Below are 13,509 nucleotides of genomic sequence, written 5' to 3'. Positions count from 1 at the left end.
ACTTGTAATCAAAGGAAAATCTGAGTTTTAATAGGGGTACTTAAGATCACTTCCAGTCCTAACATTTTATTCTGTGGGTATGGAAACTCTGTGTGTGTGTGTGTGTGTGAATTACATTCCAGTCAGCATGCATAAGGCACATACTTTGTACTAGCAGTTTGACTAGGAAAATGATTACAAAGATGAATAAAATATAGTTATGGCTCTAAAAGAACTTATATATATACAATGGAGTTCTCCACTGATAATTTGGTTGAGTTCTTCAATGATTTATTTTTTTAACTTTTTCATGAAAGTATAATATATGCAAAACTGTGCACAAATAAAAAGTATACAGTTTGAAGAACTACTAAAAAGTTCTGTGGTTCATTTTCTCTTACATGTGAAGTTTGTTTTCCCATGGAAACATGTTTCCCATGAATGCTCCATTAATCTAAAATACGGCTGGCATTCACTGCTCTAGGATTAAGGGACAGAGGAAAATGTGTAACTTCACTTTGATGGATGTACTTACACTAAGTTTCCATTGGGTTTAGGATTCAGTTGGCATGGGACAGACGTTGCAGTTCTTGACCTCCCTTGCTTCCTTGCAGAAGGATTGGACCAGTTTTTACCTCTCTTGTCTTTAACTAGTCTCCTTTTCTAGGACATGAACTGAGCAACTTGACTGCAAGAGTATGGTGAGAGTTTACAGAAGGCAATATTGTAAAGTGCTTAGCATATAGCTTGGTTCACAGGAGCTATTATACCATTAGCAGCATCAACATCATCTTCACTTCATAGAACCTTGTCAAGAGGGTGGGCTCTGTTACCCACATCTACAGCTGAACTTGAGGGCAGGCTCTGGGCTTCTATGGTGGCTGAAACAACCATCAAAAATGGAGTGGAGAATGGAGGACCCCGGGTAACAATGGGGTTGGGTGGACGATTCCTGGTGGTTGCAGCCTAGGTAGTTTTTCATTCTGAAGGAATGGGCATAAGTCAAGTCTGTGTGTGTGTGTGTGTGTGTGTGTATGCAAATGGGATGCTTTGTTATAGGCTGAATGAACATCTGCTGCTCCCTGCAGGATGGAAGTAACCAGAAAAGAAGGGAAAGAAAGACTTTTTGTCTCACTTATGGGATGGCAGGTGGCCTTTTATCCTCTGACTTTCTCAACTCGGCTAGCCCCTGCTTTCCCCAAGGAGCTCAAAAATCTAAATGTTCACTGTTCAACCTGAAAACATAAGCTGAAATACCTAGATATTCTCAAAATGTGGCTGATCTCTTTGCAGGATATGTCTCATGCTGTTTGACTGACAGATGGCTACACGGGACAGAATTCAGCCATGAAACAAGAGCCCATTCAGGGTGGTTTAAAGCTTTTTATGTGTCCTCTACTTTATTTGTTTTTATTTTTTAATACGTGTTTAAATAAGATTTGTTTTCTAAGGAAATGTTGCTGCGATATGATTGCACAGCCTACAATGATGTGATTCCCCACAGTTCATAAAATCACTTGTTTTGCTTCATTTGTCCGACAACTACCTCTGACCACCCACCACTTTTCTGGATCTTTCTTACCTCAACTCTTCAGTCCATGGGTTGCCATGGAAACCATCATACTATTACAGTGTGGTCTCCCTCCCTCCTTGACCTCCTCACACAAACACTCCCACACACAATAATTGCTGAAGCCTGAGCAGCACTTGACTAGAGCTGAACCACTCGGTCCTACAGGAATCTAGAATGAACCAAGAGAGCTTCATCTATTCCCCACTTGAACTGAGGAGCTGCTATCTGTGACCATTTCGTGCCATTTGGACAGGAAAGAAAGACAGCATGATGACTAAAGGAGAGAGAAATGGAGAAGCAAGGAAAAATAAGAAATGTGGAGAAAATCCCACCTAACCCAATTATAAGAATTCCTGAGACCCAGGTGTGTGCCTGTGCACGTGTGTGTATTTCATTTAATCCCCTAAGATACTGGGAATCCTTACAATAAATCTCCTCTGACTCTGATGCTCTATTTGAGTTGGATTTTTATTGTGTACAGTCAATGCCCTTATTCTAAATTGCCCCCAGACTTACTAGGATCCTCAGGCCCTTTGCCAATGCCCCATACTAGTTCTGTTTTAAAATAAGGATGTAAAAAAGAATCCGTCTATAGTTAGAGAAGAGGTTAAAAATAACCTTTTTTCTTCCTAGGAGTATGGAGCCTTCATCTCTCTGAGGCAGGAGAAAGAGAATCTCAAGGTTAGACAGGAATGGTCCAGTGGAGTCCATTCCACCCCGAGATCTCTCAGGGGGAAAAAGATGGGGACCAGACTGATAGTAATGGGGGAAATGAAACATTAAGGCTGGGTAATCGCTAGAAGAAAAGAGGACACTGACGGTCTTTTTGCTGCAGTCAAAGCAAGTGAGAGGTTCATTAGGTGCCAGAAATTCAACAGCAATCTTCATTTACTGAAAGCCATGGACATGAACACAATGCTGGACTCTGGGGACCCTACGTAAAATGCAATCTTTTTCCTTCAAGGTAATATGTTTGCCGCAACTTCTGCACACACAGACCAGTAGGAGAAAGGTTTCGGAACCCAGGAAGTATACTGGATACAAGTAGAATTTCTAGGCCATTATTTACTGAGCTTCTCCTATCATATCTGACACCATCTTAAGCACCATTAAACTGTATGCAGGTAAAACAATTGACAATAAGACATTTCTTAAAGAGAGAGTATCCTAAAATACACAACTGACAAAACACCTGTTGCTTCCAGGATAGCAGGGAAAGCTGACATGATCAGATGACACAAGAGTCCTTCAACATGCAATTTTCAAGGAACAATTACCTCAAAAAGGCACAGAATTAATTATGTTCTCTTATTACACAAAACTGGGCTGCAGATGCACACCTCCAAACAGGCTACTCTTGAAGAGCTAAGTATCTGGGCTGCCAGATACGATTTTTTACATTATTATCATTTGGTAAATCATTTTCAAGAAAATTGCTTCCAAGTAGCCTAATCTTATTCCAGTCTGAAATGGGGACTAAATTTAAACCAAGTCCCTCCTTTGGAAATAGCTCTCTTTTCAGTACAATCTTGAATTAAATTCTAATATAGTCACATAGGTGGCAAGGATGTTGGCAAATCAGAGACTTCACCTGGAAGATCTACTCAGGCTTGTTTTTATCTATGGGAGGAAGCAGAGTCAAACCTCATGGATATAGTACAGCTTAATTACTTAAGAAATTATCCAGGGCCAAGTTGTCCAATGGACACATTTCAATAGTACTTGGGAATTAGATGCTTTTTCCACTGCTATTTGTGTTTGAGATAGGGGCTGCCCATTGAAAACTTCAAACAAATTAGAGATTCACCTCGGTATATGAAAGACATGGGGTCTAGACCCAGATGGAAATATGAATTCACATTCAGATACCACTGAAGCTAATGCTAAAGACCATGAGATTTACTTGAGTCGATTGTGCCACACACATTAGAGACCTTATACCTCACAGCTAACCATGAAGTGCAGCAGACCCACGTGTTACGCTTTGATGAAGTATTTTATAAACACAGGTCAGCTGCGTTGCTAAACTCGGGAATTCTCCACATGTAAATTCGTTTCACACAGGAAGTTTGTAGTATTCTTTCTACCCTAGGCAATAAATGTGAGGTGAATAACAGTCCAGCATGATTTCATGGTTAAAAGTATTGATTCTCTACTTTCTGGGGAGCATTAGTGTTATAATATTTCATCTATTTTTACAGAAAATATGTGTGTGCTTAGATTTGAAGGCAGATCCTTTTTCATCCTAATACAACTTACTATCCCAGACTACCTGGAGGAATTATATTACCTATATTGCAAGGGTTTTGTTTTTTTTTTTCCCTTATTATTCAGCTTAAATTCCTCCTATGGCTCTTGAAAACCTCTTATCTTAAATTTGAGGGAAGTAAAAAACAGCCTTTCCAACTTAGATACTCTTTCAATATGTTATTTTAAATCCTAACTACGATACTTTCTTTGGCTTTGTTACTTAGGAATGTAATTCTGAATTCTCTTAACTTTTCATTTTATTTTATTTTTTGAGTACACCATACACCCAACGTGGGGCTTGAACTCACGACCCCGATATCGAGAGTCATTGTTCTACCAACTGAGCCAGCCAGGAGCTCCTCTTAAATTTCATTTTATTTTATTTTATTTTTTAAAGATTTTATTTATTTATTTGACAGAGCGAGAGATATCACAAGGAGGCGGAGAGGCAGGCAGAGAGAGGGGGAAGCAGGCTCCCTGCTGAGCAGAGAGCCCGATGTGGGGCTCGATCCCAGGACCCCGGGATCATGACCTGAGCCAAAGGCAGAGGCTTTAACCCACTGAGCCACCCAGGCGCCCCAAATTTCATTTTAAATTATATTTCAAGGCTATGTGGCTGCCGTCTTCAGGACTTTATTCATTTTATCAAAATTTCACGTAAGTTCCAGTTCCCAAAGTAAACTTTTTGAAATTCATTCATTCACTCATTGAATGTATATTAAATGTTAATTCTACATTAGGCTCTGACTTAGGCACTGAGGCTATAGTCTAGAATAAAAGCCCACATAAAGTAGACATTCTGCTAGGAAAAACTGGCCATGAGCAAGCAAATATACATATTAAAAGAACTTCAGATCTTGCTAAAAGCTCTGAAAAAGACCAACAAGTTGATGTGCCAGAGGATACGCTGGAGAGGCAAACTCCAGAGCAGGTGGTCAGGTGAGGCGGGAGGAGCACCCCTGCAGGAAGGGAAAGTGGGCCAGTTTGCTGGAGTGTGAGCCGGACTCAAGATGTCATCGGATGGATCTGAAAGGCAGGCGGGTGTTGCAATGCATAGGATCTTCAAAGTTATGGTCAGAAGTCTGGATTTCATTAACAGTCCATGGGGATCCATGTGAAAAATTCTGAGCAATGGAATGATATGATCCAATTTATAGTTTTGAATAGGTTGCTTCTGGACCCTTGAGGAGAGAGGGTGGTAAGGGAATAAGAATAGAGGCAGGAGGACCACTCAGGATACCACTTCTCGTGTGTCATGGTCAGATTCTTTCAGCACCCACCACACCGACATGCACACACACACACACACACACACACAAACACAACCCCCACAGGCTGGTGATGGCAAGTTGACTCTTCAATTACTATGACAATCTGCGTTCCACTATATTTATTTATATATGTTCTAACTACTGCATATGATCACTCTGGAACTTTTGCAATAAATTATGTTTATACTTGCATTTGTTTCATTTGAAGGTCACTTGAGAATTTGCAGTGTTCCATTTTTATAACTGCGCTATTTAAGCATGGTGCTTGGTCTATATAGAGAGTAGACGTAGATTGTGGGGAGCTGGGATGTTAAGGTAGTGTGGAAGTTTTAAGCAGCTATGATAGGTCAGCACCTTAAACAACCGCAGTATGATCAAATACGTCCAAGTGGGAAGAAGCCGCTGAATGTGAACGTCCTCGAGGGCTCCCTTGTCTCTGCCCAGGGGGTCTTCCCTGAACTTTGCTGTAGCCTCTTGTGCTATATTGGAGATGGGCATTCAAAGTCCTTCTCCTAGAGGTCACTGACCCTCAAGAAACTGGGGAAACACCCCTTCCTCTACTAAAGAGGTGGAAAATCTGAAGGAGGAGACTTTATTATTTTTTTTAAGTTGATCAGATTACATGACAATGAGAAATTGAGGGAAAATGAGGTAACACTTAAAACTGAATAGGTTTCATCATTGATAACCCCTCAGTAAGAATTTATCTTTCCTTAAAAAAAAAACAAACTATTTTATTTACTTATTTGACAGAGAGAGACGCAGCAAGAGAGGGAACACAAGCAAGGGGGGCGGCAGAGGGAGAAGCAGTCTTCCCGCTGAGTAGGATGCCTGATGTGGGACCAGACCCCAGAACCCTGGGATCATGATCTGAGCTGAAGGCAGATGCGGAACAACTGAGCCTCCCAGGCACTCCTAGAATTTCTCATTCTTTTTCAACAACCATTGCTGTTTGTTGCTCCATAACCACGATACCACCCCTCAGTCAGTGTCTACCATGTGAGAAGCACATCCGTATTTATACGTAGCCATATCGATATCTGATTTTCAGTGTATTAGCATTATTAACTTTTGAAAACAGATATTTTAGATACTCTTCAATCATTGTTTTATCACAAACTCAAAATTCTTATATTAAGGCACTAAATTTCATAACTAACAACAAACAAGTCTGTGCTAAAGCCAATTTTATAGGGTCTACCATGAGAAGTAGTGAAGCAAATTTCTCATAATCTGCATGGACAGAAAGAGCTAAATTAATCCACGCCATTGTTGGAGTTATCCAGGAGCTATAAATAAATAAGGCAAAGATAGAAAACACAGGGTGCCTATGATGCATAATTAGTATGAGATCCAAACCATGCTAGCTAGACTTTCCATAAACTAGAATATTATATATTTTAGTTAATTTTCCCATGAGAATCGAATGAGGTGTCATTCTAAAGTTACATAATTTATCATAGCTCTAGGAGTTATATCTTACCACAGCTACATACATATTCCTTCTAAATTGTGACTATTTTTTTTAAAGATTTTATTTATTTGACAGAGATCACAAATAGGCAGAGAGGCAGGCAGAGAGAGAGGAAGAAGCAGGCTCCCTGCTGAGCAGAGAGCCCGATGCGGGGCTGGATCCCAGGATCCCGGCATGACCTGAGCCGAAGGCAGAGTCTTTAACTCACTGAGCCACCCAGGTGCCCCTAATTTTTGACTATTTCTAAAAATGCTTTTCTGATCTTTATTTCAAAATGGGTTGACCATCAGTCTTCTCTTTACTCTGATGTTCTGTGTCACCTAATAATGTGTAAGTTCCAAGGGGTACCAGTGAATCCAGAGGCAGAATGAGAAAGACAAAAGGCAGCCAAAGAGTGGGGGATAAACTAATACATATCAGAAATAATGGGGAATTTGAGATAAAGAAAGAGCAAGAAAAAGAGAGTGATGAGAGCAGGAAGAAAGGGCTGAACAATGCAGCAGAATGGCCACTTGATTTTTAAGAATAAGGATATATAGTTATCTCACATTTATATTGTTTGCATTTCCATTATGCAAATGTTCCTTCCTCTACAACCCACTGATCACCAAAGGCTTCAACCCACTAAAAGTCCTGTGTGATTAGATATTTTTGTTTGTGTGTACATGGAAATTAAGGAAAGATGCTGGGTATCCCATTGATCTTACAGCAGAGTTGCAAAGCAAGAATTCATAACCATAGGTCACCATCAGAATACAAATGTACCATGAAGTTGGAGTACGCTTATAAAGACCGGAAGACTTTTCCCCCAGGGTATGGAATTATGGGGAAGGGTGGCCTAAATTTATCAAGCCTTTAGGAGGCATACCATCCCAACATCTTGAAGGTATATGTATGTGTATATATATATATGCGTGTGTGTGTGTGTATAAAAATATATACATATATATATAAATATAAAGATACAGAGAGATTGAGAGAGAAAAGTTTTGAGTGATAAATGACTAGGAAAAAACAAAACAATAAAGGTTTCAGGGGTAAGTTCCAGTTCCCATTTGCCCTTAAAAACATAGCTGAAAAGAAGCAATACTTCTGGTTCCAGCTGTAATGAAATAGCTTGTATTGAACTAACCCTCGAGTAAAAAATAAAGCTGGACAAAATGCATAAAATAACAGTTTGAAAGCACTGGAGCAGTCAGCTCAGGGAAGATTTGAAGGGCCGTGGTCCCTGAGAGAAGAGGGGCACACCAACACGTGCTCTGCATTTATCCAGGCATCTTCTGGAGAGAACTCGCTATTTCGTTGTGAGGGGGAATAGAGCAGAACAGAAAGGAATCATCTTCTGGCAAAGGAGACTGAAATGACGTTCAGGTGATACCGAAACCCCTGGGATTTGAAGAGAAGAAGCCCACGGAGCAGGTAACTGCATCCGTGTGGACTTGGACACATGAGCCAGCTGCTAACATGAGCACATGCACAGGGTAGTGCTCCAAGCCACTCGGAAGATGAGAGCACCTGGGAGGAGCGGAGATTTCAGCCGCAATGAGTGCTGAGGAGATGGAGGGAAGTTCAAGCCCCACCAAACAGGAGAGGCCCTGGTAAACGTCTCAGGCTTTCAGCTGAGATTCCAGAAAAAGCACGTCTTAAGGGTGGAGGCTGTAGCCCCAGATGATGGCCTTAACAAAACCTAAGAGGAACTCTGGGCACGATGAAATTGGTTGGTTGGAACTCGATCTGTCTGCCAAGAGAAAACCTTACCTGAGTGGAGGAAAATAATAGAATAATTTTCATAAGACACATCTAATTTAAACAAAAGTATGACATCTGCTAAAAAGAAGGAACCAAACGGCCACAACAAAACAACGCAAGAGAAAGAACAGATAATGAAAATAATCCCCCAGGCAATTCAAGTATGGGAGTCTAAAAATCACTCCAATTCATGTTCTGGAAAATAGATAAAAGGGGATAAAAGATTTGATTAGAGATACAAATCCTTATAAAGGAATCAAATATAAAGAAGACAGGGCTTGAGATCCATATCTTCCACTTTAATAGGCCAAGGCATGTTGGCTCTTTCTCTCTTGCTGGATTTCTTCTTTCCTCTCTGGTTCCTTCCACCCTCTCGCACACTTCCACACTTCAAAAATAGTTGTCCCATTAGGTTGTCTTAGAGAGTACAAAAAGACAACTGTAGTTTTAAAAGTCCATGTGTCAAGGGGCACCTGGGTGGCTCAGTCGGTTAAGCATCTGATTCTTGATTTTGATTCAAGTTATGATCTCAGGGTGATGGGATCGAGCCCTACTGTGTGCTCAATGAGGAGTCTGATTGAGATGCTCCCTCTCCCTCTGCCCCTCCCCCCACGTTCTCTCTGTCTAAAATAAATAAATAAATAAATCTTAAAAAAAAAAATAAGTCCATCTGTTGAATCAGAAGATATGAAAAGTGTCTTCAGCAGAGACAACATAACTAATAGCATATAAAATGACAGCTATCTGTGTTCAGACTCTGTCCCGGTCACCTATAAGTCTGTGTGACTAGGCACAAGTTACTTAGCCATTCTCAATCTGTTTTCTGTTCCATACAGATTGATCGATACTTACCTTACAAAATCATTTTAAGCACTAAGTGAGATGTTTATCTAGGCAGAGTGCTTAGCACAAACAGATTCCCAACAAATACTGATACCTCCTTTTCTGTTTGCTATCATCCATAGGGAGCACACATTCAAAACTTGTTAATCTTGAACTTCAGAATGGGATACCATCTATGTATTGACTGTCACTTGATATCCTCAACGAAGATGAAGTGATATACAACTTATATTCTTTACCTTCCAAAGTGAGGAATATTAATGACTAACAAAATGCCTACATAATATAGGTTTGTCAACACAATAGTTCCTTGAAGTCTCAGGGGAAAAAAAAATCGAGTATTGCAAATATCTGGGACAAAACTCAAGGCAGCAATCAAGACTTCTGTTGTTAGAGAACACTATTCATGCTCTGGCTTGCCTTTCAACAATCATGCCTATTAAATCATTTGTGTCTCTGACACATGTAATGAAGTCATATTCGCGATCAGCTTAATCCCAGGGTGCAGTGTAGCACCTATTTTGTTAGGAAAGCTGTTTATATAAACTGAAACATGCATCAAATTTATAGTTTCATAAAATGCTCATTATACTTTCAGCGTGACAATCTTTGGCTTGAATCTTTTTATGCATATTTAGTCATTTTAAGATAGACTGTTTTGGGTACTGGTTAAGAAAAAGATTATTTTTAAGCAAACTCCCTAACAAGCAAGCAGAATAGTAAATAGTTACAAACACAGCAAATTCTGAGCCATATATTCTATCTGGAAATCCTTAAATTCTGGAGAAAACACACAACTGCAGCTAAATATTATATGTCACTGAAATTGACTCTAGTTATAAACACATGAAGGTAAACAAGAAAGAAACTGAATTAAGGGAGGTCATCTATAAACAATACTTTTCTAGAATGCTGATAAATTCCACCCTTGACTTCTAGGTAATTATTTGGTTGTTCAACTAGTGGCTGAATAATCATACCTTATCCATTCAGAGACTTTCACAAGGGAAGTCATGACATGGGCTTTTATTGTTATAAATGATCTCCAGGCCCCATCGTTTAGATCTCAGCATTAATTAGAAGTAAGACTTACATCACTCTCATGACCTTCTCGAAGGTTGTATGTGAGATCATGCTGAATGTCTTCCATGAATTTGTGAGCATATTCTGGGTAAAGGTCTAGCACTTCAAAGAGTCCTTTGAGGATGATACACTGAAGATCACAGTAGGTTAAAGCCTTCACATCTGCATTGGTCTTGATTACTTGGTCCTTAATTGATAGGTTTGCTCCAATTAAGTCCCCTTTCCCTTGAAACAGTGAAAAAAAGAGACATGTCACTTCCAAAGAAAAGCAAGATGGGACTGGAAACTTCATTTCACTTACAGGCTTCCCTTCTCTGAGATGACACTGCAAAAGAAAAAGACACCTTCATCTCCGCAGCCCTGAGATATGGGGCCTGGTATTTCTTTGTTTGGTGGGGGAGCTTCCTGTACACAGTATAATGTTTACCGCCATCTCATATTGCCGACCCCCAGCAGTGACAACCGAAAATATCTTCTGACGTTGTCAAACGTCCCCTGGCAGGCACAACTGCTCCTGGTTGAGAACGGTGGTCTGGGGGATAAGAACTAGGAGAGCAGAGTTGTGAACGGTCGGTCATAGATGGGCTCCAGACAGTTCCTCATGGCATTCGATAAATGACTTTAGACAAAGCAGTTGACATTTTTGTCACAGTTGCCTCAACTATTCAGGAGAAATAATAATGGCTCCAATTTGCGGGGGGCGACGCTGTAGAAGACCATGAAAATGTGTATTAGTGATTTTGATTCTAACACAATAATGGCTTCATCATCAGCTTGCTAGTACTCAGGTTCTTTTATTTACCTCCAAACACCTATACAAGAGAGAGGGTGAGGAGGGAGGAGGTGCCCTCCCTCCCTAGCCTCAGAACAGGGTGGGGCACAGAGAGGTAGGGGACATCGAGGACGAGGACGGTGAAACCTACCAAATGAAAATGTGAAACACAACCATATTTCTAACACTCTGTGACAGCGTAAAAGGCCAATTTTCCCATCAAAAACGAAAGCAAACAAAAGCTATGAGGTCTGGGCTTGCACCACTGCAGGGAGAGACACCCACTGCAGGGAGAAACACCCACCACCACTTTGTTACCTGCGCCCACACCTCACCCAGCACCCCTGCTATTTGCCCTAAAATGCCGCCGCCTCTCAGTCTGAGGCTGGATTCCTCCGCCTGGGAACTAGCTTGCTTCCTTGAGTTTGCTGATTAGATCGCATTGGACAATGTATTTGAATCTTTAAAGTCTTTGGGTTCATTTGAATCCATTTAGCCTAGCAGGAAGGTGAGCATCAATGTAAGAGCTAACAAAGAGCTGATTGCAGCTTCAGATATTTTATTTCATTATTTTTAAAAGATTTTATTTATTTGACAGAGAAAGATCACAAGTAGGCATAGAGGCAGGAAAAGAGAGAGGGGGAAGCAGGCTCCCTGCTGAGCAGAGAGGCCGATGCCAGGACCCTGAGATCATGACCTGAGCTGAAGGCAGAGGCTTTAACCCACTGAGCCACCCAGACGCCCCTCGAATTTATTTTAGACACAGCCATTAATTCACTCGGCATCCGTGTGAGATACGTGAAAGAAAATCCTTTCCATCCTCAGACAAACCTAGGTTTGCCACGGAAGTATTATAACCTACGTTCACAGAGGACACTGGCATGAGATTCATGGCTACGACTTGGGAGTTTCTTGGCTTTGTCCTCCTGCCTGGGCTTGAAATTTTATTATTATTTTCTTAATGGCTGCTTTGCTCCATCTCAACAGGGAATCAACAACCAACCATGGACCCAACAGAGAAACCACCAAGGAAAGAATATCTTAGGGACGTATGGAACAAATTGTCCTGTCCCCCATTCAGTTCATTTTTTAACTTACAGATTTTTATTTTTTATTGTGCCCAGCATTTCTGGAAGGAAAGCCTCTGCATTGTAGCAGACTCCAATAAAATTCCGTATTATTGAATTTCACAGGAAAAGGAAACATGCCAAATTAACCATGAATACTTGAAATATTCATAAATATGTAACAGATAAAAATGGGGCATTTTAAAATTATAGAATTACATCTGAGTATTATCTCTGAAATAACATTATATTCAAACCTTGAAGATGAGCCTATTTGGCCAAAGGAAAAAAGGACTAAAATCTGCACTTACAGACGGTCAGGGACTGTACAACCACGTGGTGCTAAAGGATTCAAGTTGGATCTATTGTTGTCCAGCCATACTGCTAAACTTGGCAATTTTGTTTCTTATACATTTTGTTAGAAATCTAAATTGGTGCTCAAAAACTCAGCCAGGTACCGATGTAAGATGTAAATATACCCAGGATGCTTTGAATATAGCCAGTTTTGAAATTTGTATATCTAAGGAGAGTTTATCACGATGTGGTGTCTTGCTACAAAATGCATTTATATTTTCTGTTAAGCAACTGGTGTTCGGAATGACTGTAGGGTCTACATACTTCCATACCTCGGGTGGCCACAGCATGGCTATTTAAGTCACAGTGACCCCAGCTATAAAAACAACACCAACATCTTGCCAACCTTGGCACTCTAGAAAGAATCTGCTTATTCATTCATTTAGCAAGTATTTATGAAGCATTAACGTGCGAACTGGAACTCGTGTTGAGCCCCAGCACGTGTGCACTGGTAAAGAATAACATGGTCCCTACCCTCCCTGATTTTCCGGTCTTGTGCATTTCTCACAACCTAGATTTAGGACTTTGATCAAAGTTTCTTATTTACTCTAGGTCTCAGTATCCTTATTTCTAAAAGAAGAGAAAGACTTCTATGGTCTCTTACTATTCCCATTTTTCAGAATTCTTTTACTGGTATTTGCTAACAAGTTACTCTTCCACGGGGCGGGGGAAGGGATTGGGAAAGGGGGAGCTGATGGTGGATTGGCAAACCATCCAACTTTGAGCAATAACAGGTTTAATTATAATTAGATAGACTAATACCATCGTGAAGAGCACATTTATCAGTGCTTTGTCATTTTCTTTTAGACAACAATGAAGAAATTGGTAGAAAAACACAAGTACCAGGACATGAAATACAAGTGTACAAGGCAAACGAATCCCCAGGCATCAGATTAAGAAATGTCTTCACGTATTGACTGGACAACTGAATTGCTCGAATAAGTTATGGCTTGAGAGCTGTTTGGTGATTCTTGTTCCTACAACATTATATATTTATTCATTTTGTTGGCACAGTGAATATGTATTAAATATCTACAGATCCAATGTGAAGCCACGTGCTCAAGTTTACCAAAGGCTGTATTGATTTTAATTGG

At 40.4% G+C, this 13,509-nt stretch overlaps 1 protein-coding gene across 1 annotated transcript in view; it reads right to left on the bottom strand.

The window, feature by feature from the left end:
* Positions 1-13,509, bottom strand: part of KCNH8 (potassium voltage-gated channel subfamily H member 8) — a 391,780-nt gene that overhangs the window by 47,516 nt on the left and 330,755 nt on the right. Inside the window, exon 11 of the mRNA XM_032860933.1 lies at positions 10,233-10,447. Within this exon, the coding sequence (XP_032716824.1) occupies positions 10,233-10,447 (215 nt within the window). The remainder of the gene's footprint in view (positions 1-10,232; positions 10,448-13,509) is intronic.

Source organism: Lontra canadensis, unplaced genomic scaffold (genome assembly GCF_010015895.1).
Source record: "Lontra canadensis isolate GAN:19392208 unplaced genomic scaffold, GSC_riverotter_1.0 scaffold20, whole genome shotgun sequence".
Lineage (NCBI taxonomy): Eukaryota > Metazoa > Chordata > Mammalia > Carnivora > Mustelidae > Lontra > Lontra canadensis.
Note: the sequence above shows the minus strand (reverse complement) of the source record. Positions and strands in the feature narration are given on the sequence as shown.